Source organism: Archocentrus centrarchus, chromosome 11, assembly GCF_007364275.1.
Source record: "Archocentrus centrarchus isolate MPI-CPG fArcCen1 chromosome 11, fArcCen1, whole genome shotgun sequence".
Classification (NCBI taxonomy): domain Eukaryota; kingdom Metazoa; phylum Chordata; class Actinopteri; order Cichliformes; family Cichlidae; genus Archocentrus; species Archocentrus centrarchus.
Window position 1 is genome coordinate 34,533,872 of NC_044356.1, and position 27,972 is coordinate 34,561,843.

The window sequence follows — 27,972 nt, forward strand, 5'->3', positions numbered from 1 at the left end:
GAAGAAAATGTTTTGTTTTTTTTTTAGCTTTCTTTTTTGGGCTGAACTAGCCTACTGCACCCAGGAGGGGGCGAAAATGCGCCTGTTAAGTAGCTTATCGGCTAAAAGAAGAAGACCCATTTCCGGGAGAGAGGGGGAATCTGTGACGTATGTTGCTGTTGGGCAGAGGGAAGTGTTACAGCATGACTAGAAGATGGTTTTAACCTCCTCTGTTAGAAACAGGTTGTGTGCACTCAATGGCGGCTCCTACGCACGTCTCCAGAGTCCGCTCACTCTATAAGAGGATTCTGGTCCTGCACCGCTTCCTGCCCGTGGACCTCCGAGCCCTCGGTGACCAGTACGTGAAGGACGAGTTCAGAAGACACAAGGGCGCAGAACCCGCAGAGGTCACAAGCTTCGTGGCAGAGTGGGAGGTAAACCACGTTACGTGTCAAAATAACCTCATTCAAAAAACGTTGAATTTTATAATAAAAGGTACAGAAGATGTTTTTAATAACATGTAGAGTTTTATTATGTATTTATGCTTAGTTTCTGAACTGTATTATACATTTATACATACGCTATGCATACAGTTATTTTTATTACGTCATGTTTACAAGGTTTTCAGCAAACAAGGTAGCTGTCCTGTCACCGTAAAAATGTCATGACCTCAGGGGAACGTTCAGGGGACTTTGAACAAACGATCCCCAGACCTTTAATTCACTGTCCGGGGGAAATTACACCGTCGTCGGTGGTGGATGTGGTGCAGCTCCAGTTTGTCTTGCACCGCCACCATCCTCAGCTCCAGCTGTTGCTGCTCTTTCGAAGTTTATTTGTGATTATTGGCATTATTACAAACTAATAATATCACTGTTACACAATCATACTTTAAAAATATATGGTCCCACTGTGCAATAAGCTGTTTTCACCAGCTAATTAATGAATTTTCCATCTTTTTTGTCCTCTACTGCGGTGGCAACAGGCATATCTTCCGGTAGTTAACAGAGGAAATGCTCAGCCTGGTTGCAGCCTATCCCGCTGCCATGGGGTGAGAGGTGGGCCACATCCTGGACAGGTCACCAGTCTGTCACAGGGCCAACACAGACAACCAGTCACACACGTTGTACAGGCAACTTAGAATCACCAATTAATAAGCCTGTGCAATTAATTTAATTTTGGTTTCGAGTTTGGCTCCAAATGATGACAAAAAGAGTGTAATCGCCAAAAAAACGATTATTATTAAAATGATGTAACATTACGGTCTGCAGGTATACTATTAGGCCAGAATTATGATTCTGCATCGGGTCTTTGTGGGGTTTACACTGTAACTGGAAGCCTATCTGCATTCGATGCAGGAACGTACGGCGTAACCTGATGTTTTGTTTGGGTTTTTTTTTTTTTGGCACAACCTGACATCTCCTCCCGAGAAATGTAACAACACATCAGGTCGATGCAGCCTGCAACAATTCTGATTGGCCTGGTCAGCATCGCAGATTCCTCCTGTACACTTCAGATGACGAGTTTTTCAATTTATCAGTGAGAGAATAACAATAATTGTCTCTCTGTGAGAATGCCCCCCCCCATGTACATTTGGTCAGAAACGTGTTTGTGAGCAGCCAACTGGAGATCATTTTGTAGGTCTCTGGCAGTGCCTCTGCACTCTGCTGGGTTGGCGTCCTACAGCCGTGTGCAGCTCTCCTCGTGTAACAGCCTGGTATCTCCTCCACACTCTTGAGGCTGTGCTGGGGGACACAGCAGACCTTTTTGGGTGTTGTCATGTGGGCTCTCCAGTGCACTTTTTGTCACTTTATTTGCACTAATACAGGTGAAGTTGATTCACAGTGGTTTATATTTCCTAACTGGACAGATTGATATCCCTGAAGTTTAACTGTGGTGATCAAGTGTCCCTTCATTTTTTGAGTGTATATAGGTGCTATTGAGAACTCTTAATGCAGATAAAGTAAGAGGGAAAAAAAGAAGAGGACTGAACTGCTTGTCACCGATTCTGTTCATTATTTTTATGGACAGAATTTCTAGGCGTAGCCAGGTGGCGGAAGGCTTCTTCCTTGGTGGCCTCAGAGTCTCATCTCTGCTTTTTGCAGATGATGCGGTTCTGTTGGCTTCATCAGGGGGGGGCCTCCAGCTCGCAGTGGAACGGTTCGCAGCCGAGTGTGAAGCGGCTGGCATGAGAATCAGCACCTCTAAGTCTGAGGCCATGGTCCTCAGCCGGAAAAGGGTGGAGTGCCATCTCCGGCTCAGGAACGAGTTCTTGCCTCAAGTGGAGGAGTTCAAGTATCTCGGGGTCTTGTTCACGAGTGATGGGAGAAGGGAACGGGAGATCGACAGGCGGATCGGGGCTGCTTCTGCAGTGATGCAGACGCTGCACCGGTCCGTCGTGGTGAAGAGGGAGCTTAGCGTAAAAGCGAAGCTCTCGATTTACCGGTCGATCTACGTTCCTACCCTCACCTATGGTCACGAGCTTTGGGTAGTGACCGAAAGAATAAGATCGCGAATACAAGCGGCAGAAATGAGTTTCCTTCGAAGGGTGGCTGGCCTCTCCCTTAGAGATAAGGTGAGGAGTGCGGCCATCCGGGAGGGGCTCAGAGTAGAGCCGCTGCTCCTCCACATCGAAAGGAGCCAGTTGAGGTGGCTCGGGCATCTGATTAGGATGCCTCCTGGCCGCCTCCTGGGTGAGGTGTTCCGGGCATGTCCCACCGGGAAGAGGCCCCGTGGTAGACCCAGGACACGCTGGAGAGATTATGTATCTCGGCTGGCCTGGGAACGCCTTGGGGTCCCTCCGGATGAGCTGGAGGAGGTGGCTGGGGAGAGGGAAGCTTGGGCTTCTCTGCTTAGGCTTCTGCCCCCGCGACCCGGCCCCGGATAAGCGGAAGAAAATGGATGGATGGATGGACTGAACTGCTTTTTGGGAATGCTCTGAAAAAGATGTTTCATAATCGCTCTGTTTTGAGGGCCTAAACATGCTCAAAAACCCGTCAAAATTTTCACATGCAGCAGATCTGGTGAAAATATACATATTTTATTGGTTTTGGCCAATATATATATATATATATATATATATATATATATATATATATATATATATATATATATATATATATATATATTTTTTTTTTTTTTTTTTTGTGAAACTCCACTGTGTTTCACAAAAATGTATGAAATTTGATTCACATATGTAATGCACTGAGACGCACAAAAGACATCCTCTTGGAGTGATGCCCTACACCCAACAGGAAGTCTGCCATTTTTAATTTTTTAGGCGATTTTGGTGCTGTTCCAGCCCTCGGACTTTGTCAGACTGCTTCTGGGGTTTTAATGGATCGACTTCATATTTCGGTCAGACTAAACTGCAGACCTGGCTGAATCTAATTCAGTCAGTCAGACTTCTCAAGTTTGATAAGGGTCCACTCTGAAAATAACAGGATGGGAATATTTAACAGTAGTTGCAGCCCCACCTAGTGGGAACTGGTAATGTCATGTTTTACACTTTGAGGTACAGTTTTAATGTAGTTGAGATAGTTGACAGCCTTAAGAAGATGGTGTTGTCATAGGGCATGACTCTGGCACACTTTGACATGTGCTCTCGACACTGCTCGCACCTTTAATGGTTTTTGGAGCTGTTGTTAATAACAATAATAATTATATTAACCTCCCTTGATTAATGTATTGATGAGGATGAGTGTTACTTGCAGCTCATCTTCTGATATCCAAAGCAGTCTGAAAATAGCCATGTGCCAATTTTTTTAATGTCACTCAGGGAGGGAGCCACTGTTTTCCAGCATGACTGTGCACTGCTGAGAGAGAGAAAGTCACCGTCCTGTAGGTAATTTCTGAAAATGAAGTAGATACTGATTGTATCTGGGATCCTTTCTCCTTAGGCAGTCCATTTCATCATACCTCCCTGTATCAGTGTGCAACACCCATTTGAATCTGATACCAAAATGAACCTGTGCATTTCAGCCCTATTTCTGTCATTTAGTGTAAAAAAACTGAGGTATCAGTTAGAAACTGGTGACCTGACCAGCAGTGTGTGAATGTCAGCCATCTTTGGTTAATACTGCCTTACTGCCACCATTAATAAGGGAATGGGTTTTTTCTTGTTTGTGTTTCTTAAAGGGCAGCAATGTTATGTATTCCTTTACTGTTATAGAGAGACATACTGCTGCTTGCAATGAATTTTAATGAAGCTATTTTCTGCCCCCCCCAATCTCCCTTACAGAACTACAAGAACGTCCTGCAGACTCAGGTTTTGGAGTCAGTGGGGGGTGGACTCAGCTCGGTGAAGTTTGGGGCCGATCTGTCAGAGAGGAACCTCGGTGAATTCCAGGATGAACAGATTGGCCAGCTGTATGAACTCATGCTAGAAGCCACCAAACCCAACAGACAGTTTGACATCCAAGAGGACAGCAAGTAAAACAGCAGACCAGAACAAACAAAACAAAAACACAGGGCTGTGATGAATTCAGACCTTTGTGTGCTTCAGGTAAAGGGTGGTTCTCAAAGTACAGGCTTTTAAGAATATTTGAATACATTAAGGTGTTGTGTAATAATTCTGCATTCCTGTGTTTGCCTCTTTTACTGTGAAAATAGGAACAGTGACTTCAAAATAAATCACAGTACAGATGTACCAAAGGCTGCCATTTGCATTTTTTCCTGCCTTTGTTCACAGTGTTGCTGCTTTAATTCCTTTTCCTGGATTCACATGGCAGACACTTAATGTCTTAATGTTTAGAGATCTTGCGCAAATGAAAAAAAGCACTCCTATGTGCACTGAAGGACATATCCTGGTCAAAAATGACTCCAGGATTTCTCACAGTGTTACTGCAGCCCAGAGTAATGCCATCCAGAGTACGTCTCTGGTTAGACATCATGTTTGTAAGGTTTGTAGGGCGAGTAAAATGACTTCAGTTTTATATGAATTTAGAAGCGGGAGACTAGAGGTCATCCAGGCCGTTACGTCTTTAAGACATTCCTGCAATTGATTTCATGGAAGGGCAGTTTGCCTGAAACTGTTCGAGGTAAATAAAAATTTCCTCAGGAGCTCCCTGAGTGTGTGGAGTTTAATCTTTGTTCCACTACTGTTTTTTTGTCCTAGCACCCTTTTTTACTCCTTCGGATGTGCGTGCTTTTTCTTTTTCCCCTTTATGTGTTACTGCCTGCACTGTGGGTGTGTTTAAACAGGCTGAGGGACAAAAGAAAAACTAGCCTACAACAGAATGATACTCTGGACTATTGTAATTTATCATCGAGATGTCCCAAAATTCTACAGTGAGAGTACTAACAGGGACAAGCTCTGTTAGCTTCCCTTTATTTCAAATCCCACTCTTCACCTGACAAACATTCATAACATTATGTGTGTCATAAAGTCTTTATTTACTGATTGCTATCAAAGGAAGCTTCTACAAGAAGTGGAAGTTACAATTGCTTAACTAGCTCGAGTCGGTCCAAACACTCAGTTGTTTGAGCTGGTGTGAGAACGAGGCTTAATGTGCAGTGAATACAGGATTGTTCTCTTGAAAGGATTCAACGACAGACCGCTTTAAAGGAAAAGTTTCGTTCTGATAATGAAAGTGAAAGGTAAAGGTTGGAAACACGTCTCCAAAGGATATGACTGATCTGATTTATAATTGTGTTGATAATAAAAAGGTTAATATTTCTGGCTGAATCAGTATGTGAATAATTTAAACTTTCAGAGACTTCACGCTCCTGGTGATAGAGTCCCAGTGGGAGGGGTCCCAGGCCAGGAACCAGCCTGTGAAGTTGGGGGGCTCATGGCCTTGTTTCACCACCACCACGGGAGTCAGCTTGTCACGGCCGCTCGGGTCAGTCTCGATGTACTGTTTGGCTGCAAAGGAGGCAGTGAGTCACAGACAGGAATCTCTTTCACATGTCAGTGGTGACCTCCTGTGGTGGAATAGGAAGTTATGCTGGCATGGTGTTCAGTTAACTAACTAGATTCGGAATTACCGATAAAGATCTCTCACATTATCACATCAGTTTCCTGAGCCCTAGTGTGTATGACTATGCAGCACTGTAACACACTAAGTAATATGAGCCTATTAATGCAGGCACTGCAATGTTCCATTATGCAGCAGGGTTTGTGTAACACCAGAGTTAGCACAGATAGCTGTTTTTCATCCATCTCTTCTCAGGCAGACATTTAACCACCTGTTAAAGTGCTCAGAACTACCTTTGTGGTATGATTTCTATAGTGTAGTGTGTCTCATGCTACCTAATAGACACCTGAGTAAAGCTAAAAATCCAAAAGCTCACCAGATTTGAGAGATTCAGCCCTCTCCACCTCGTTAGCATCCTTTCCAATCCAGACAAACACCTACAACAGAAGACTCTGTGATTGGCCGTTCAGTTTCTCCTGAGATTTTTATCATGTCCTACAGCTGAGTACCTGATCCCAAACATCGAGCAGCATCACATCGTCTTCAGCCAAGTCATCCTGTGTGAACTCTCCTGGAACCTCCTCGATCTGCATACAGTAATATTTATACTCAGTCACATTTCAATGATCAGTGCACAGAAAAATGTTCCAAAAGCTGTGTGAGAGTTTTGTGGAGACGTGAGCTGGTATAGCATTGCTCTACCTGATCACATGGGGAAAATAACTACTGCTGCCCACAGCAGTAACCAAACTGCTGTGGATAACAGGAACCTGCGTTCTAAGTGCTAAAAGAATCATAATATAGGTTAGTTTGGGTCTTGCATGGTTTTTTTTATAATGAAATGTGCTGATTGTCAGACTGGAAAATATAACATCACATAACTACTTGTGAAGCAGCAAAATGACCAGGGTCCTATGTTGTTAATATCCTGTTTTCCCAGGTTCCCAAGGTTTTTCAGTGCTGTACTATCTGCTATATAGAGTTGCAGAAAGAAGCATGAAACCATTTAGAAATCTGGCAGTATAGAACAATCTGTAATGTCTCCATTATGTGCCACATAAATCTGATGAATATAGGACATGAATGTTAGGACCCCCTCCTACAAACTAGTGGAATACCCACCATATATACAGCGCTTAACAAATGTATTAGACCACCACCCAGTGTAAGGTTTATGCCACAGCTGCTCTAAAATAAGAGAACTGGTAATTTTTATGTTTCTGGAATAGTTAATTCACCAGTATGTGCAAGCTCTTTAATCAAGATATTTTTAATGCTAAAGAAAATTGTTAATGTTTTCCATGAATTTTCAGATTCACTTTTACACAGCAGTAGAAAAAAAAAATAGTAAAGCACATTATTATGTTTGATTACGATGCTAAATTATAGTTGTGGCAAATAATAGTCCAGTGTGCTGGCTCCAATTTGAGCAAAAAAATATGAATTCAGTTTGTTATTTGGTTAATAAATAACTATAAAATAAATATAATTTTAAGTTTTAAACAAGTTTTTCTAAAAAATATTTGTGTTTTCTTGTTTTTGTGACAGGTGGCTTATAAATAAATACATTTGTTAATTGTGTATGTGACCTAATCCAATCAAAATAGAATGAAAAATGACAAACATACCACAAATCTGCCAGTTTTGTTGGAACATCCAAAGAGTCGAGGAGGATGAGTCATAGTTTGACTCTCCAGCCTCTCTGATGTCTGGTACTCCTTCTTCCCTCCTAATGCTTCCCAGAAGTTAGCTGCAGTATGAAATACAGACATCTCAGAATTGGGTATAATCACAGTCAGCAGACATGTGCAGCACTATAGCTTCTGCTGTAATTCAAAACTAGTTTTGCTGTGGAAGGTACTTAAAAACAAATAAGTCCAAATATTCAAAACAGATAAAATACTCATGAAAAGTGAAAATGATGAGACACGAGGCCTGGTAAGAATGCTCACTTTCGAAGATATTTGTATATGAAGATTTGCCCCTCTGCAATAAGTGTTCAAAATAAAATGAAGAATTCATGCATATACTGTGTGAATACATACATTCCCGTGCAAGCATGTGTCTGTGTGTGTATATATATATGTGGATGAGCATATTTGGTTCATGTGTGCCAAATGTTGATCGTGACCTGGTTCATGTCCTTCAGTGATGCGTTTGGTGCTGCACTGCAGCTCTTCACTCATTTTTTTAGCTCCGTTTTCCTCTTCCTCACTGGCCCCCTTGCCTATCCACAGAAAGCCTTGCCCATCAGAGGTCTTCAGAAAGAAGGCGTCATTAGAGTTTAGGTTGGCTGCACTGGCATCAACCTGAAACAGACAAGAAGTTTAGCATCTTTACATAAACAATTTTTTTTACTAAAAAGTCAGAAAAATTCTCACCTCAGCAATCCTGGTGATGTTGCCCAGGTTCCGTCTGACCTGGAAGAGCTGCGTTGGAGGTGGAGGAGGATGATGGCCAAGGTGGGATGTACCACTCTTATATACAACGAGGGGTTTAGATTTAAAAAGACTCAGCAGATGTGGGGGTTCTTTACCCTGACACACTCTGACCTGAAACCACAGAAGGCGAACTGACTGTAACAGGCCAATTTGAAGTTAAAACACAACAAATAGTAAAGTCTGCCTTTCTTTATCATTAAAATAAATAAATAAAAATTCCCCAATCGTCCTGCAGGCGGTCTTTGTCCTCCAAGCTTGAGTCCTCTACCAGAGTGCATGGGAACCTGAGGGTTGTGCGCTGTAGCTTAGCTGTTCCTAGGACTGCGCTCTTCTGGACAGAAATCCCTGATGTCATTCCTGGAATCTGCATGAGCCATCCTCCCAGTTTGAGGGTCACTGCCCCAAATGTTCCAGTTACCACAGGGACCACTGTTACCTTCACCTTCCACATCCTTTCTAGCTCTTCTCTCAGCCCTAAGCATTTCTCGAGCTTCTCATGTTCCTTTTTCTTGATGTTGCCGTCACTTAGTATTGCAACGTCTATCAATACGCCTTTCATTCTTTGCTTGTCTGCCACTACGTTATGCTACTTTATCTGGTTAGTTAGCCATCACCAGTTTGTCTGTCTGTATCTAGATATCCCACGGGATCATTCTCAACCACCTGTAGGGGCATATCCCATTTGTCCTCGGGCCTTCCAGGTCATACTCGGCGCAGATGTTCCTGTATACTATGCCAGTCACTTGGGTATGGTGTTCCATGTATGCCCTGCCTGCTTGAACCCTGTTGTTATGTGTTGGATTGTGTCAGGGGCATCTCTGCATAGCCTGCACCTCGGGTCTTGCCTTGTGTGGTAGACTCCAGCCTCTAACAATCTTGTGCTCAGACCTTGTTCCTGTGCTGCCGTGATTAGTTCCTCTGTGCTGTCTTTCAGTCCTGCTTTGTCCAGCCATTGGTGGGATTTTTCAATATCAGGTTTTCAGCCTCAGTCTGAGGTATTCACTAAGCACATAATCATTTGTGGCCATCTTCCTGATGCACTCAAGGATCTTTGTTGTTTCAGGATTGTGGTTCTGACACTCACTAGTCCTCAGCCTCCTTCCATACAGTCTCAGGATGGATTTGGGATGAAACCCTTCATGCATGGTAAGGAGCTTTCTTGTCTTGATGTCAGTTGCATTTATCTCCTCCTTTGGCCAGTTTATTATCCCAGCAGGGATGACTGGCAGGGCATAGATGTTGACTGACTGAATCTTGTTCTTCCCATTCAGCTGACTCTTCAGGACTTGCCTTACTCTCCGGAGGTACTTGGCAGTTGCAGCTTTCCTAGTGGCCTCTTCATGGTTCCCATTTGACTGTGGGATTCCAAGGTACTTGTAGCTGTCCTCAGTTTCTGCAACGTTGCCTTCTGGTAGGGCAATCGCCTCAGTACTGACTATCTTCCCTCTCTTTAAATTTACCTGGCCCTATGTAAAAAGAAAAAAGTAATTGTCCCCTAAATGTAATAACTGGTTTTACTGCCCTTGGCAGCAAGAACTGCAATCAAGTGTTTGCAGAAACACAATGGAGGAACAGCCTGTTTAAGGTCTTGCCAAAGCAACTCAAATGGATTTTAGTCTGGACTTTGACTTGGCCACTTGATCTTATTCAGGCCATTCAGAGGTGAACTTGCTGGTACGTTTTGGATCACTGTCCTGCTGCTTAACCCATGTGTGCTTGAGCTTCAGAGGATGAACTGTTCACCTTCAGGTGGTGAAGGAAAGAAAACCACAGTATTTTTCATTAGGTATATGATCTACAATGTGTGAAATCCTTCTTTAAATTAAGCTTCACTTCCATTTCAGGGAAGTCTGTTAACAGCTGGTTAAATGTATATTCTGCTGAGATCCAACTCTATCTTTACTGCACAGTCTGCAGACGATATAAAACACTGATGCCTGAAATACTCAACGTGGAATTTGTTGAACATTTGCTTTGATCTGTTAATAAATAAATTAATCAAAATGTGTATTTCTTCATAAAGCTGATCTAAATTTAAGTGCAGGAAAAACTTGGATATTCTTTAATCTGGTTTTGTAGAATGAAATAAACTAGATTGATTTTGGATATTGTTGCACAGGTGGTGACTAAAGTCTTGCATTGTTTAACCTACATTGCAATAATTTGGGATACCGTGCTTTGTGGTATGGTATTTTTAACCAATATTTAATTACATTAGGATCACCTTTCGTGGCAGTGGCGCAGTGGGTAGGCGCTTGCCTTGTAGCTGGAAGGTTGCAGGTTCGAGCCCCTGTCCCTGTGCTGTGTTGTGTCCTTAGGCAAGACACTTAAACCACATTGCCTAACAGTAGCGCTGGTCTTTGGCTGCATGACCGCAGATGCTCGTCTCTGGATGAGTGATCTGGAACGATCATTTTGTTGTGTGCCTTGTGCGCACAATGAGTTGAATCTAATCTAACCTTTACTAATTGCTGTTGTTGTTACATTTACTGCATTTGAACAAAAAGAAAAAGCATTTTCCTCTATTATAATTGCTGATAGATGTTGATATCTGTGATACCGATAGTTAGAAGTAGTGGCATGGACGTGGATTCAGGAGGAAGGGATAACACAGAGTTAGGAGTATGATTACCCCCTGCACTGCAAACCGGGGAGGAGCTGTAAGTGTGGCCGACTAGCACCTGGGCAAACGTGTCTGTTGGTGCCACAATAAAAAGCGAATAAATAATATGAGAAAATAATTAAGAAATTGCTGCTGAAACTGCCTGTAAAATCTTCAGAGGTGTGTGACACTGTGTGTTTTTATCATATGAGCAGGTGATAGTGACCTTGTAACACTGGTTAACACAGTCAGGATGATGGCTAAGGATGGAGGTGTGAGAGGAAAAATGGGAGTACTGCTATGTACTGCTATCAAGTACAGGGTTGACCTGCACGGTAAAACTAAAGGTCTGGGGAACGTTCATGGAATGTCGTCTGAATCATCATTTTTACTGAAAGCAAACATTCCCTTAATGTCAAGAAAACATTCCTACATGACCTTCAGGGAACGTTGCCCCCCCAAGGGGGGGTGCGGACATTCCTGTAACTTTCAGCGAACATTCCCTGAACATTCCCTTGTTTGCTGGGAAAGTCTAGCAGCAATCCACTCTCACAACAAACAAGAATGTTTAAATCACCAACAGTAATATTTTAATATAGAGCCGTTAGGAACTCAGCGCAGTCACTGACAAAATCCTTCATGCACTTCCGTGGTCAGTAAACCACACACCACAAAGCACGGCGGGGGGGGATCTGCTGAGGCCTGGCGACAGTGAAAACTGGATTTAAATATCGAAGCTAATCCGCCACCTTTGCCAAAGTTCTGCGAGGAAAAAGAACAGCCAGGAAGTAGAAGTTTTGAAAAAGGAGCAGTCACCGACATGAAGCCCTGTCTCAGTCACAAACATGAAATCCAACTCCTGGGAGGTGAAGAAGTCATTGAGGAGGAAGTTTTTGCTGGTTAGTGATGTACCATTCAGCAGAGCCATTTGGGTATCCAGATCCTTGCTTGCTGGGTCAGTGGCGTAGTCCCTCAGGTACATCCCACAGAAGTGGAGGATAATTCACTGGATTCACCCTTAAATCATTCATTAAAGAATATTAATGAGTGTTTGGCTATTGTAGATGATTAGAGTGGAAACATCTGAGCAGATGAGAACCAAAACCAGAACGACTGCAAACAGTACACAGAGCAGCTGATGGAAGGCTGTACATGCCATTGAGAAATAGAAAAAATAGGAAAAAAATACAATAAAGACCTGGCACCGGACCTGAGTGATGCATATGTCTCAGTGAAAGGGTGCCTGTCAGTCATTCTTAAGGTAGGGAAACAAGGAGGAATTATGCAAGAATTAGACTGAAAATCAGGTGGAGTGATCAATCCAAATGAACAGTTTTGGTTCAAATTCAATTCAATTCAATTCAATTCAATTCAATTCAATTTTATTTATATAGCGCCAAATCACAACAAACTGTCGCCTCAAGGCGCTTTGTATTGTGGGTAAAGACCCTACAATAATACAAATCATTTGAAGTATACGGAGGAGGGTAGGAGGGAACAGTGAGTGTCTACAGTGATTCTTTTAAAAACATAATGTTATGGGTTGATTGCATTTCAGTCAGTGGTTTGGGGGATCTTGTCAAAATGGATGGAATTATAATACATCACTGCACCTAGTTCCTATTTTTCTAGCAAAATATAAAGAAATGATGAGTGGCTCAAGACTTTTGCACAGTACTGTAATTTATAAGCAATTACTTAGGCATGCAGTACATGTGCTGTTCATATTTATTTGATACTGGTGTTTTACCTGAACAGCATTTCCTCCCAGTGAGCGATCCAGCTCTACAGTCAGGAACGCTGAGGCAGTTAGCTCATCCACGGAACAGCTGGCTCCCTGCCTGCAGGAGACAGGAACAATAATCAATATTCAGTTTGACAAATTACAGTAAATCTAAAAACTGCACTAATCAATACTCTTAAAATAGAAATGGATCAAATGACTGTCTCACTCATGGTAACAAAAAGAGAATTTTTACCAGCTCTACAATTCTGAGCTTTTAGCTTATTCCAGCTCATTGTTCTGGTTCAACAGTCGGGAACTTTGTCACTCAGGTTCACTCAGTCCATTCTCTCTCCACTTTTTGTTTAGTATTTTTAATACATAAACAGAAAAAAAAAAACTCTACCAAACAGACACACACACCTGGGGCAGAAAGCTATAATTCAGGTGCACTATGAGTCTTGGTTGTCTGTAGGGTTTCCTGCAATGGCAGCGTCCTCAGCGCTGTGAGAAAAAGCTTTCCATTTCTCCTCTTTATCTCAGACAACTGTTCCATGATGTCATAGCATTACCATCTGAAGCTTAAGGCTTGGTGATTCGGATTGATCTGGAGTTTTTGTAACTATTTTTTTTTTTTGCCAAAACTATATTTAACAATAAAATCTGTTTAAAAAGACAGAAATACAAAATTTCAGCAGTGTTGGAAATCTCATATCTCAATATTTTACAAGGGGGCCAGAATTTTATTTGGGAACGTGATCAAATTATATGTGAGTGATTGGTGTCTAATTTTCCTCACTGCCTCCAACATGTCTCCAATAACTTGGAGAATTAATTTTGATATGTGGTGTGGTAAAAAAACAAACAAAATTACCCCCCCCCCAAAAAACAAACAAACAAACAAACAAAAAAACAAAAAAAACAAATCAAGTTTTCCAACCAAATATACTCCTGATTGATCCTGATCAAGTAAATTGGACATAAACTTTTCAAACTGTTCAGAGAAAACGGAGGTAAAGATCTTGATCTACATTCAGAAGTGAGACAGGTCTGCATGAATCAGGGATCTTTGTTTTTCCTCCTTCAATAAGGGGACAGTTTGCCTTCAATCAGTCTGATTAAAAGAATTTAAGAGTGATGGGGACAGTTCCTCTTTGAAGATTTTATACTATTTGTTTTTAAATTCTTCACTAACTTGAGTCATATTTGATTTTTAATCTGCTAATTGCACTATTTAGGTTTTTTTTTGTGATTTCAAAAAGTAATTTTCTGTTTTGTTCGTCTCCTCTAGCAGTCAAGTCCAAGTCCTGCTGGCTGTTATTGGATGAAGTTAGACAAAATAGACTGATAGACAAAGGAAAAAAGGCAGGGGAGTAAAATATGCAGCCAAGAGTGCTAATGTCCATGTGGAATGTGTCCTAAATGTCATCCAGTCCCCTTTTTACCAACAGCAGCTGGGACAAGAAGTTTGGTGGTGATAATTTGAGTGTTTGTATTGTATTCAAATTAGCTCAGTTTGTGAATAGTGTCATACCAGGTGTAGATTATCTGCCCCTTCCTGTAAGTATACAGAATGATGTAGCAGTCTCCACCGTAGAACTGGCCATAGTTCTTAGGTTCCACTGGGACTCTACCCCTGCTCTCCACCCTCCAGATCTATAAAATGAGAACAAGAAGAACAGTTATTTTACTGGTAGTAGTAGTACCATGACAACTTTCAACAAACACAAACCTTTTGAAGTCCTTTAAGCCAGTGTTCCTCGTACCATATTGCTATTGTGTGTGTACAAGAGTATCTCACAGGCCAATGGGAACCATGATAAAGAGGCACGAAGGTTAGCAACAGCCAAATACCAAAGATGGGTGCTGAAAAGCCAGCTCAATGGTAGGAATAAGATCCATATGCCCTATTGGTAATCTGGAGTAATAAGATGGCCACAGGAGGAGATTGATGCCACTGATGTTAAGACATGAAAACTCCTCAAAAGCACAGAGCTCTCCATTTGAAGTTCAGTACCCTGGGTGTCTAAGAGCAATGGAATGGGCTGCTCCAAGAGTGCCTCAGGCACCTGAAGACAGACAGCCAAGTCCCTGCATGGACGTACCACTGATAGATTAGAGGAAGTGTTTGACATCAAGAAATGGTAAATGGCCTAGCACTTTATACAGCACGTTTGCATGTACACACACACACACACACACACACACACACACACACACACACACACACACACACACACACACACACACACACACACACACACACATTCACTGTTTTCTACTTCAAAGTACTTTCTGGGGCAGCTGGTGAGTGGTGAAGTTGGCGACCACATACATATACTGTGCTGTGGTGTGGGAGGTGCGGGTTCGAGTCCCGGCCTGTGTGTGTGTGTGTATATGTAGATAGTTAACGTTACAAGTATTTGATTCCACAGAAATGAAGCATGTCATTATTAGTATTTAATTTTTGTGTAAAATTATTACTGTGTATTAGGACTCCAGCTAAAACTGAAGGTAAAAAGACAACACTAGCATAGTTTCAGATGTACATTATTATTCACCTGTGTTTCTCCACTCCCATCATCCACCATGTTGTACTGAGCTGCCATGTGGTGGGACTCATGAAGTTTAGAGACATCAAACTCCACCTGCTGGATCTTCGCTACCTTCTCAGTGGTGAACACCTTCCCAAAACCCTCACTCTGATCTCTGTCCTTCCAACCAAGGAAGAACTGCTTGAACATGGGAGTCTCTCCTCCTTCTGGAAGCACCTGGATCTGGAGGACCATCAGCAGCAACATCATTGGAACCATTTCCATTTTTACAGAAGGGACTTACAAGAGTTTTCACTGAGTGAAACTGAAAGTAAACCTGTGTGTTTGGTGGGTAGCCCATCTGCTTGATGAAGCTCTCGGCTGTTTTCATCGCCTCTTTTCTTTCGTTGGGATTAGCATTATGTCCTGCAGGAAAAAATTAGATGAGATCAATGCTGATAAGAAACTGAGCAGCTTGCTACCATTCAAACCAGGTACCAAAACCTATAGCTGATCCTGTCTAATCACCTTTCCATACAAATATTGTTTTGTTTTTGCCATGATCCAGGATGAAGCATTCATCTGATAGCAGGTCACTCTGCAGGAAAGGGTTTTCTTCCTTCACAACAGTCACTGTCATGGATCCAGATGCATCAGACACCTGGTAACATAAAACAAATCAGATGATTGTTCTTGGCTTCATTTAAGAACCACAAGCATGCGTATAACATTTGATTTTAAGAGGTAGGTGGATTCGCTGTGATGATCACATCTACAGTAGAGATTAAGCGTGTTGTTCCTCATGTCCACATATGGTCTAAAGATTAGTCGTGACAGGGCAGAGGAAAACAGCTGTCTATATAGGTTACCTTGGCTTCCAGTAACACTGTGAGAAATCTTTGAATCATTTATCACCAGGATTTGTCCATCAATGCGCATGTTAAACAAATATGTAGGACTGCTTTTTTGCACTTGCACAGTATTTCTAAAAATACATCCTGTCACAGAGTGATGCTAATTCACTCTGTGACAGCCTAGAAGTCATAATTCATGTATTTATGACTTCCAGGCTGGACTATTGTAATTCATTATTATCAGGCTGTCCTAAAAGCTCCCTGAAAAGCCTTCAGCTGATCCAAAATGCTGCAGCTAGAGTACTGACAGGGACTAGAAAGAGAGAGCAGATTTCTCCCATATTGGCTTCTCTTCATTGGCTCCCTGTTAAATCTAGAATAGAATTTAAAATCCTTCTTCTTTCATGCAAGGCCTTGAATAATCACTGTACTGTTAGGGCGTTAGAGTTAGGGTACACTACACATGAAGGGCAGCCAGTTGTTTGTCCTACAGTGGCCACTGTAGCTAGGATTATGCACTTGCACTGGGAGGGGTAAGAAAACAATTTCGCTGCGAGCCATAATATACTGACATTTCGATTTTACACATTGTACCTTTAAAGTTAAGGACACAAAGGAAAAACGTAAACTATTAAACCCCGTGAGTGACGCTATCAGATGGCTCCATTATGCAGATGTCAGCTATTAAAAATCAATAGCTGACATATGGAGAAACTCACAGGAGGTAACCATGTGCTCATGGTTTGCATAAATGTACAGTAAACCAGGAGTAGTAAACCATCAAACATATATTACAGACATTATCAAGTCTGAAAGAAGACATGCTGAAGAAGCAAGAAAGCCCCAAATCTCTAAATTCTCCAGCTGTAGTGTCAGTGTCTGTTTCCCTCCACTCAGTTAGTTGTGCTGTACAGATAGAGCCACTTAAAATGAGCAGCTGGTCTGTGACGGGACCTTGGCCAATCCTTGTACTGAGGCCCCGCTTGTGATGTGGGCAGTGTGACCAGGAATGGTAACGCCCCTAAGCAGCATTTAGGAAAACTGGTGGCAATGTCTTGTGTATCCACCAGGAGGAGCAGTGATAATGGAAGCACATTCATTTGCAGCCTGCTATGCTGTATATTCATACATTTTGAATTTGCTCAGGAGTAGTATAATCCTAAGAGAATCATAATGTTGAACCTTTCTGAAAACACCGTTAAAGTAAAATAAAGTAGAGGATGTGCACACCGAATGAGCTGCTTGCGCTTGATTGTTATTGCTGACTAATGAACATGAAAGCATGAAATGATTATCTAACTGCACTGAAACAAAAAGTAAATTAGAAATTTCAACATTAACTGATTATTGCTGGGTTCTGTCAGATGTGATACGACAGAGGGCAGCAACAATGCTCTACATGCAGAAAGAAATATGGTAGAAATATGTGGAGCTGTGTTCAAAACATTTAGGGTGAAACTCAGTGAAAAAGATACTTCAGGGGAGAGACCCAAAGATTTGGCCACTACAGCTGATGATCCTGTGCTGCTGATGTGCCGGCTTTCCACATAAATTAACAGTCACAGCAGTAACAGTCGCAGTCATGAGACTGTTACTGCTGTGACAGTCGCAGTCATGCTGCTTCCTCTCAGCATTACTCAGTGCACTGAGGTGTCTGTCGCTAAATTTAGTTCATCTCCTGTGATTCATTTGAATATTCTGCTCAACTGTGAAAGCGACCAAATGCAACAACAGACGTGTCCAGCCACAAAAGTACTGCAGTATTTATTTAGATATTTATTTATTAATAGATGCAAAAACTGCATATGCTGACAGGTAGGAGAGAATTAACACGCCATTAGTGTTCAAACTGGTTTTGGCACTTAGTGACAATGACAGCTGTCCCAGCCCCCACAAACAATGTATTTTAAGCCCAACCACAGATGTCCCTCTATAGTATTTTTTTAATCATAGTGTTTGAGTGAGTGTGTCTTAAAATGCAGGAACCTCCTGACACTTTTCCCGGCTTTCTTAAGGCCGATCATAAATAAGCACATTAATAACATGAATTATAAAAGGTTACTTAGATGTCCTATCAGTAGTTTTACAAATAATTTATAGACTGCATAATTCATGCAGTAAACTGCCTGCCACAAACAACTTTGTGTTTTATTCTTTTAAATATAAATTGCGCACTCTGAATAATGAATTAATACTGTGTATCTCTGGTAAATCACTACAGCAATTTTAAGGGCAAAAACTATCGTTAGCATTACAGTAGATTCTTCTGTGGCAGGTTAGGAGCTCTCATTCTCACCACCAGAATGATCTGATAAGTTAGAATATGCCTGTTTGGTTTATTTGGGTCAGCTCGGTCAGAAAACTGTTTCCAGGCTGAATTCATAAAAACTTCGACACATTTTTTTAACTTGGGGCAATCGTGAGAGCATGGACTCTACTCAGGAGAAATTCTCTGCTTCAGCAGCAAAAGAGAAACCAACAAAAATTTTATATTACAGTAAGTTGGAAACCTTAAATTTATGGAACTCACAACAGTAGTCCAGACACCATTTCTTGTTAGTCTTCTAATGTCCTGTTTTCTGGAAGGTTTGCTGTCTCTGTAGGTAGCATGGTGGTGTAGTGGTTAGTACTGTTGCCTCACAGCAAGAAGGTCCTGCATTTGAAACCAGCTTGGGGCCTGATTCTCCCCGTGCCTGCGTGGGATTTCTCTGGGTTTTCCAGGGTCCTCCCACAGTCCAAAGACATGCAAGTAATTAGGTGAACTGGTGAGTCTAAGTTGCCCTGTAAACTGTTAACTTACCCTCTGTGTTCCATGTCTTTACATGCATGAGTGTTACTGGGGGTGGCTGTGGCTCAGGAGTTAGAACAGGCCATCCACTAATTGGAAGGTTGGTGGTTCAATTCCTGGCTACTCAAGTCTGCATGCCAAAGTATCCTTGGGCGAGATATTGAAGCCCGAGTTGCTCCTGATGCATTTGGAGTGTGAATGTTAGATAGAAAGCACTTAGATGTAGAATGAGTGAATGCAAATGTGTTGTTTAAAGTGCTCAACTAGAGTAGAAACGTGCTATAAAAGACCTCATTCATTTACAGGCTAGTCAACATTATTCACTTCGTTCTGTGAATGGTCATAATGTTTGGGCTCATTGTAGTGAATTATGGGTATTTTGTATTTAATGTATTTGAGTTTGTTAATACTGTACCATGTATAGTTTAGCCATCTTTCTGTTGGTCATGTCCGCCTCTATATCATCATCATCAGCTCCTTCTGATAGTTCTGGCTTGTCTCCAAGAACCTGTTCATGTAAAAAAAAGAAAAGCAAACAAAAAAATAGAAAAGAAACAAACAAAATAGAAAAAAAGGAAAATAAATTAATGCTTCCAGTAAATCCAAACTAAGCAGTTAAACAAAAACACAATATCTATACAATAAAGCATACAACACAACATGTAAGCACTTGTGATATATCAGAAAGTTCCTTTAACATACATTACATATAATGATTATATAATTAGTATATTGGACTTAAGGTGTACCTTCCACTATTTCCTACCTAAATAAGGAAATGCTGGAATTTACAGCTGAAATTGTTATGAGACATTTGTGTAGCAGAGCTTGTCATTCACGTGTGCTCCTGACACTGTTTGCAAGCACAGAGCATTTACTGTTCCACAAATACTGAGAGCACTGAGGCAACTGTTGTTGTGAACTGTTGCTATATACTGTAAATGAAACTGAACTGAATGTGCATGTGAAAAAAATGATGAATATTTTCCGCCATTGCATTTATGTGTATGAGTCCTCCAGCTTTACAATCACATCTGTATCAACCCACGCGTCTCTGACACAACACACACAAAAATTAAAGCAACAGAAGCATTATAGTACGTGCTTTAGTTCAAATCCACTGTGGTGGTGCACAAGGCAAAGCTAAAAAGTGTCTTTGTCCAGCAAATTACGGAGGAATGAGATTATATGAATGGTGCAATAATTATATTACCAAAGAAACTTTGTAACAAATGTATGAGGCCAATAAACTAAACATTGATCTGAAAATATTCTATGAAATTTTAGCAAAGCAAGGAATTGCTAATAAAGATCAGAATAGATTTGAAAAGCAATTAATGCCATTAATAATACTAATAAGATAAGACACAAATTTCTTTCACAACACTACACGAATAACAAATGAAGTTAAAGTGAATTATTAAGCAAGAAAAAGAAACCAGAACTAACGCTGACTTTCCAATCTTGCACCAGTTTTGGCTGAGATGTGGGTGTCTGCGTTAGACACAGGTTTGATCAGGACCTTCAAATGAAATGAGACTTACCTGTGTTAATCTGGATGGCTCACTTCCTTCTTCTATGACTATCACTTCTGCACGGGCATTTCTCTCGTTGTCACGGATACCTCTGGCCACTTGTGCTGCCTTCAGTCGTTCATACTTGTTACACTTGGATCCACACCACTGGTAGATCTTCTACAGACAGAAAGGGAATAACTAGCAACATAATCTTGTCTTTGGGCCCTATTTGATCATACATAGTGTCTGCATATAACAGGTTGTCCTTACATCTCCGAGGTCAACGATGAAGCAGTCCCCGCTGTTGAAGCTGGACCAGGTGAAGGGGACTTCGGTGGCTCTGACAACACGCCGACCCTTGACATGCAGGAGTCTCTGTGCTGAAAGGTCATTGGTGACCACATGGTAGAAACCTGAGGCCACACCTCCTGTCTGAGGGCAGAGAACATCATGCTGTCAGCCCTCTTCTGTTTACTGTCTTACTACTTACTCTCCTCTTTACTGTTTACACTGTAATTTCTTTCTTTCTTTCTTTCTTTCTTTCTTTCTTTCTTTCTTTCTTTCTTTCTTTCTTTCTTGATTAAAACTTCAGTTCAAGCAATTTAGACCATCAACCCTAAATTCACAGAAAATACAGAAAATATTTCAGATTCTCTGCTAACAACTGTCACGTTCTTCTTGTCTAAGCAGCTCCTCCCTTGAAGAGCATCTGTACAACTTTATAGTACAAACTAAGGTGGAAGAATGAAAACAAGACTAAATGGAGCCTTGTGCCTGGTGCTTTTCATTAAAATCAAAATCAACCAGGCAAACACCATAAAATGTGGTAAACACATTCCTCAGGATGAACCAACAATATAACATTTCCACTGATACAGTCTGGTTAGTAAGAATGCTTGAAGAATATCAACAAAACACCAGAATCATACTGATATACAGGGTAACTAAAGTTACACTATCATATTTTAAACTTTATTCGAGACTGCTCCACAACAGTGTCAAAACAACACGTAGAAAGAAGTCTGGCTGCAAGGCTATAGTTTGATTAATGTTATTTTCCTCCATGAATTGAATGCAATGATGAAGTTGGCCCTTGTGCTCCAGGAGCTGTAGACATAAAGCTCTGTACTTAAAAGATCAGTTTGGACAAATATTTATTTTAGCTTTCGTTCTTAGTAATGCCACAACTGGATGTGATGCTCGGCGCAGCTCAATGAATTTCACGTCATACTTTGTAAGTGATCCCTCCTTTGAAGTAGCTGGTGAAGGCTGTTGACTCAAACCCCTGCAGTTCCCGGTACTGGACTGGCTTCCCACCCAGGTGGTCGTCTAACTGCACCGTGAAGATGGCTGCAGCAGTGCTCTCATCCTGGCTGCACTCGTTTCCTTTAAAGAATAAACATAGGCTCAAACAAAGAACACTGAACAATCTGCACTTCTTCTCACAGGCAGGAACTCAGATGCTCCTGAAATTATAAACACATAAGGACAGCAGGCAAAGATGGTGTGCTGTCTCTGCAGTGTTCACCCAGAGACTGATCGCTGGATGTAAAATGATACAGAGGAACCTAAGGATTACCTCCTTAGAGTTGGCTGATATTTAAAAAATTATTTTGACCCAGATGGAATGAAAATCAAAATCACTAAGTTTTTACACAAATAAGGAATTTGTTTTGGTCTCATGTATTTAGGCTTTGTTACATGTAAGTAGTAATAAACTGTTTTGCTGTGAGGTATTGCTCCTGCTGGACTGTGGCATCCTGCTGGAGGGGAGTGATTTGAAACGTTTGGTGTCAGCAGTCATCTTTTGTGTCCACCTCAGGGCCCTGAAGATATATATGGGCCTCGAAAGAGAAAGCAGATTGCAGACAATCACCTCAGCAGAACAGATGACATGCTGCAATTGGCATTTTTTTTCTTGGCAGTGGCAACAGCATTGCAGATTATTATGAAGGAGGTGAGGATGGATTCAGTAATGCAGGGGCAGAAATGCACCATCACTGACTTTGGCAGGTTGAATTTATTCAGCTGCTGTAGGAAATACATCCTCTGCTGTGCTGTTTTGATAAGGGAGCTGAGGTTAAGCTACCACTTCAGGTTGTGGGGGACGATGGTTCCCAGGAAGCAGAAAGACTTCAAAGTTTCCACGGGCAGTCAAACGGGATGATGGAGAGTGGTGGCACTTTTTTCCATCTTGAAATTGCTCCACTGTTCTGACAGCACTGAGCTCCAGGTTGCTGAATCATGGCTGCAAGATGATCCTGCTAAGGATCATTAGGCCTAATGTGAATTATATTTTGAACATTTTAGAATTGTTCATAATTGAATATTAGAAGTTATAATTAATCACAGCTGTTATTTTGTTTTGTTTTTTGTATTGTTCCCTTATCAAATTTGCCAGTGACAGCTGATCACTGTAACCGCAGCACCACTCAGAACAGACGAGAGTGAGCAGCAGAGAGAGACAATGTAAAACATGGCAGCGCCTTAAGCCTACATCCTATCTGAAGTGTCAGGAGCTTGAAAAAAGGTGACTGGACTTCTTCAGTTCTCAAACCAAAAGGTGGGGAGACCCAGGTATTTGGGCGTAGTCCCCAGGAGGTGGTCGTGACCCTCTATAATCACATAATCAATCAAGCTCCAGAGACTACTATGACCTGGATGACTGAGAACCTACACAGACATTCTATCTGAAGGCCACTAGATGGCCAGAGTTGTGACTGCAAAAAGACGTCTGGTGCTATAAAGTCTATCGGTAAACAGCTTTCTGTTTTTTCCTGCTGAGTTTATGGATTTAGTCTCTCATTTAAGGTCACAGTAAATAAAAAATAGTTTATTCTCAAAATAGACTTGATTTTTTACATTACACAACAGGTAACAGTGCCAGTTGTTGGGTTTTCTTGTATTTTTTTTTATCTGAGTGGAGATCTTGGCATTGAAAAATCTGCTTGTGAACCAGACTGTTGAACCAAAATGGCGAGCAGCCCATATGAGAAATCAGCCTCCACAGACATTTTCTGTTCCCATTGGATCAACTTACATTCCAGAGAAAAGAAAACCAATTCACATCTGAACTGTAATATAAACCATCATTTCTGTTACTGCAACATGCAGACGACTGTGGGCAACTGATTCTGTGTTTTTAGCACTGCAATTCAACCCGTTTTTGTACTTTGCCATTTTTGTAACACGCATATGTTACTGTTACTGTATATCCTACATCAGTTTAGAAAGTGAAAGGAGTGAAGTTTGAATTAGGCTTAACTGAGATAAACTGAGCTATAACTGTGATCACAGGCACCTGAGAGTTTAACCCAAAAAGAACCAATTCAGTTTAACTTATAGTTAACTCAAATGTGGGTCAAAACCGGAACTGAACAAGGAATATTTTTTCCCCCCTTTTTATTATCATTTTTCTTTTGTTTATTTGACTTCACTTTCAATAAACATGCCTGCATTTCCAAATTCACGTTGGTCTGTAGTTTGTAATTTAGAGCTGATGGTCATAACTGCTCTCGCAAACCTGGTCCTAACTAATCTGCAAATTTTTACAGTACTGCAATATCGCCAGGATAATATCTCAGAGCATTTGTCACACCCTGGCATCTTTCAGAGTGAGCCGGCATTCCCTTTGGCCTCTTAAAAGCAATGACTAGGACTTAGTGGCTTCTAGCAGCGCTGCAACCTAAACATTCCCTCTTTCACCCTCTTTTTCAAAGTGTAGGTGAGCCTACTGGCCATCACGTTCTGTAGTGCCACCAAGTTCAAGTTAATATAAAAATGCAAAAAAGCCAAAAACCTGTGATTATACACCAAATGATTTAATATACAATATTCAGTTTATTCTAATGGGTCCAGTAAATCCTACACGCTGGTACACTGGAAGCAAAATGGAAACAGATCTCAAAATAGAAAGCAATGGTTACAGAGTAAAAAGTCTGCAAATTGAGAAGCTAGATCAGAGCAAACACTGGACTCTGACATGTTGTTCCTTTATTGCTCAAAATTAAAATCACACAATCATCATCAATGACCTTAAAATAACAAATGCTTTTGGCCTGTCATACTTTCTGAGAGATAATTTAGCTAGATTAGATGAGCACTGGAGGTTGACAGTAGGTAGTTCTTTCTCACTGTCTCACTCTGCATTAGCACAAACTGAATGAGAAGTTTGGTGGTCAAGTGTTACAAGAAGAGTGTGTGTGAGGCATCCACTTAGATGGATGATGGTTAATGATTGATGCTAATGGTTTTCACAGAGAAGGGTAAATACAAGTAAACATCTTAGCAGTGGTGACTTCTACTGCAGAAGGAGCTGCAGGAAGGAAGTGCACCAACAGACCAAAGCTGCACTTGAGACTCAACACATTCATCAGTATTGACATTTCCTTGTGTCTACAAAATTTAAAATATAACAAGTCATGTTGTGACAAAAATATCTCTATCAATTTAGCATTACACTTCCATGAAAAGAAAATCTGGGTCCTCGACTTTCCATAAAGCATCTGAATAGCAACGTTTTTGACAAAGCCCCCTTCATAGTGTCCCACTCTTATACTGTAAGTCTAGACTGAAACTCCAAATAAAGTGAAATTACAGTTTAAGAAAGGGTACACTATACAGTGTAAGCTGTAATTACAATGTAGGAAGGGAAGGTAACCAACAGCAATCAGCATTAGAGGTGCAACTAATATGGTTTATCCCATATTTGCCTGAGTGAATTCTTTTCCCACTCATACACAGTCCTGATTGAGCAGGCACCATCATAGCTTAAAAACCTTAACAGTACTGTATTACTGTGTTATAAAGCACATTGCAGTCAAATTGCAGACGTACTGTGGTTCCTAGTGTTTCCAAAAGTACAACAGACACCCACAAGAAAAAAAAAGAGCACCTGTTGCTGTAAACTGTAAATTCATATAGCCGGTTGCAACAAGACATATGTGCAGCAATGAACACACAATTGCCGTACAGTCACCTAGAGTGGACACAGAAAAGAAGGTGGGACTTCATGCAGCTATTAAAAAATTAAAATTAAAATTAAAAAGAAGCACATGGAGTTTGTCTTGCTGTCTCTGAAGGTTATCAGCGTTAGCAGCTACAGCTGATTTCAGGTTTTGATCAACATGTTACAACATAAATCAAGATAACTGGTGTAGTCTCGTCTAAAAACTGCACTTTTATCTTACAGCATGCCTGATCAGTGCCTTTCAACTGACATGTGCAAACACAGCATGTGAAATGTATTTAAAGTCTTGTGGCAGGACCTTGTTTGCATAAGTGGCTGCATGAATGCTCACTCTCACTAAACACTGTGTCATAAGGAGAAATGAAACAGTGTTTACTGCAGCTGTTGCTAAAGGTGCTCACAGTAACCATAAATGTTTTCCAATGAGTCTCCTTAGTATTTTAGTATTTCCTCATACATCTTCATATTGCTCACATCTAATTTTAGTTTTAACGTTTCATGTTTCATGCCAAACATACCACGCAGTTTAGCTTCATCTGAATATCAGCCAAAAAAAATAAAAGGTAAATCTGTCCCCACCTGAATTGTATATGGAAGGAATATAGACCTCTTATAGGAAAAGCAGCCTGATGATCACCAGATAGAAAGTTGATTTTGGAGTGAGTAGAGTCACAGATTACACTCAAACTGAATACATGTACATCTAGAACATGCTGCTCTAAGTTCATTTTCAGAACTGATGAATATCAGTTGTACAAATATTACTAAATGCATAGTATTGTGACATGTCTGGACATAATCTAAAATAAATTACATGGAAATACACAAATGCATATAAAGCTATTAAAGGCCATTCAAAAATATTCAGTGATTTGTCACAGAACCTCCAGGGGTCGCTATAAACCTCAAACTTCAAACAGGTCAAATTCACTTGCCATCAGAGAGCATTTTCAAAGGACAAGGTTCATTTTATGTTTTGATTTTTATTTTCCAGCAAACCGCTCTATGATGACAACTAATATGGCACGTTATTGTAACAAGATTACAATTTCTGAACCCCCCCCCCCTTCCCGAATATAAAACGATGATGGTTGATGCTACAATTTGTAGCTACTTGACCAGAATAACTCTTTATTTTTAAGTTATTTCCTGGCTATGGTTGCTTTGCACTTTTGAGCACTTGTTGCACTAATGACAGTAACACAGTACACTTTGTTTGCACATGTAACAAAGAGGACAGCAACTGTCAGTGGCCACTGTGTTCATGTGTACACACTGTAAAACCAGTTTGTAGGATAAGTGTCACTTTGACTGAGTGCATGCCAACAATTTGCACCTTAGTGAGCCATCAGGGTGGATAAAACTTGAAAGTTTCCTGAAGTGACTGCATTATTTCTAGGTACAAAGTTTAAAATTAAGATAAGAGCAGCAGAAATGAACTTTAATGATCAAAATATACAGCACTTTGATTGCACCATTATAACAAGGATAAGAATAAGATATGAAATAGTTCATACCACTTAATGTTTTCTCGGTAATTCTATCTCACTTTTTTCTTTCCTTAGAATGCCTAAGGAAGCTCCTGATTGGTTCCCTGGAATTTGAGATTTATCTGTTACCCCAGAGGACCGCTCTGAAATGGGACTTCTTCCAATTATAGTCAAGTTTATTTCTAAAGCATGTTTAAAAGAACAGCAGCTGATCAAAGTATTGCATACTTAAAATAAATGAAATGACATAAAATATCAGATAACATGTCAATGTATATATATATATATATATATATATATATATATATATATATATATATATATATATATATATATATATATATATGTATATATAAAATAATAAAACATAAGTAAAAACAGCATCAATAATGTCTCCAGGACTCAAGACTCAGTCTCATTTAAAAGCCAAAGAACAAAAGTGGGTTTTCAAACAGGTTTTAAAAGTGTCCATTGTTGGAGAGGTCCTGATATGAAGGTGCAATTTGTTCCAGAGTTTTGCAGCAACACCTGCAAAGGCCCGATCACCTCTGTGTTTTAATCTTGACCTCGGGACAGTTAGGAGCGTTTGCTCAGCAGACCTCAGTGATCTCATGGGAGTATGCAGGCTTATAAGATCAGAGAGGTAGGGAGGCGCTGACCCATGCAACGTCTCAAAAACAAATAGTAAAAGCTTAAAATCAATTCTAAAACTGACTGGCAGCCAGTGTAAGGATGCTAATATGGGGGATATGTGGTCTTGTTTATGAATCCCGGTTAGTAACCATGCTGCTTGATAGATGATAGATTATTACATCCAATTATAACTCATTTCCCTTATTCTGAGTGCAACAATAAAGAAAAAAATGACTCAATGAACTGGGTTTTAGTCACTTACCCAGCCAGTAGTGCAGGTGGTAAAAAGAACTTTCTTTCTGTTTGACAGTGTAGAGAATCACATAAGCATCTCCTGTGTAAAAGCTCCCATGTAGGTTCTCGGGCACAGGGACCAGCTCCATATTCTCAATCCTCCAAATCTGCAGGCCGGCTTTCTTGCCTGCTTTGGTGAACTCTTCGTGCTCGAGCACCATGTTGAGCTGCTGTTGAGAAGTTGACTGAAGAGGTGAGAAGGGTGGGATGGTTGAGAGCAAAAAGACACTGCT

At 40.8% G+C, this 27,972-nt stretch overlaps 2 protein-coding genes across 2 annotated transcripts; one reads left to right on the plus strand and one right to left on the minus strand.

Moving 5' to 3' along the window:
• The first annotated feature begins 136 nt into the window (after positions 1–136).
• sdhaf3 (succinate dehydrogenase complex assembly factor 3) lies at positions 137–4,983 on the plus strand. The gene is made up of 2 exons (XM_030740727.1): positions 137–413; positions 4,217–4,983. The coding sequence occupies exons 1-2, from the start codon at positions 237–239 to the stop codon at positions 4,409–4,411; spliced, it is 372 nt and encodes a 123-aa protein (XP_030596587.1). The 5' UTR covers positions 137–236; the 3' UTR covers positions 4,412–4,983.
• Positions 4,984–5,119: 136 nt separating this feature from the next.
• Positions 5,120–27,972, minus strand: scin (scinderin). The gene is made up of 16 exons (XM_030740726.1): positions 27,708–27,972; positions 21,585–21,739; positions 20,624–20,785; positions 20,381–20,530; positions 19,252–19,344; positions 15,723–15,855; positions 15,532–15,620; positions 15,222–15,437; positions 14,195–14,316; positions 12,688–12,778; positions 8,276–8,446; positions 8,026–8,203; positions 7,523–7,644; positions 6,404–6,481; positions 6,271–6,331; positions 5,120–5,842 (listed from the first exon to the last, which is right to left on the minus strand). The coding sequence occupies exons 1-16, from the start codon at positions 27,898–27,900 to the stop codon at positions 5,679–5,681; spliced, it is 2,178 nt and encodes a 725-aa protein (XP_030596586.1). The 5' UTR covers positions 27,901–27,972; the 3' UTR covers positions 5,120–5,678.

Bases quoted from the DNA above. Each gene is read 5' to 3' on its own strand.
- sdhaf3 (XM_030740727.1), top strand. From the start codon at position 237: ATGGCGGCTCCTACGCACGTCTCCAGAGTCCGCTCACTCTATAAGAGG. The intron at 414-4,216 runs GTAAACCACGTT...TCTCCCTTACAG, and splicing joins GCTTCGTGGCAGAGTGGGAG to AACTACAAGAACGTCCTGCA.
- scin (XM_030740726.1), bottom strand. From the start codon at position 27,900: ATGGTGCTCGAGCACGAAGAGTTCACCAAAGCAGGCAAGAAAGCCGGC. The intron at 14,317-15,221 runs GTGAATAATAAT...CTCATTTTATAG, and splicing joins ATGGGAGTGGAGAAACACAG to ATCTGGAGGGTGGAGAGCAG. The intron at 8,447-12,687 runs GTAAAACACCAG...CTGTGGTTTCAG, and splicing joins TGGGAGGAAATGCTGTTCAG to GTCAGAGTGTGTCAGGGTAA.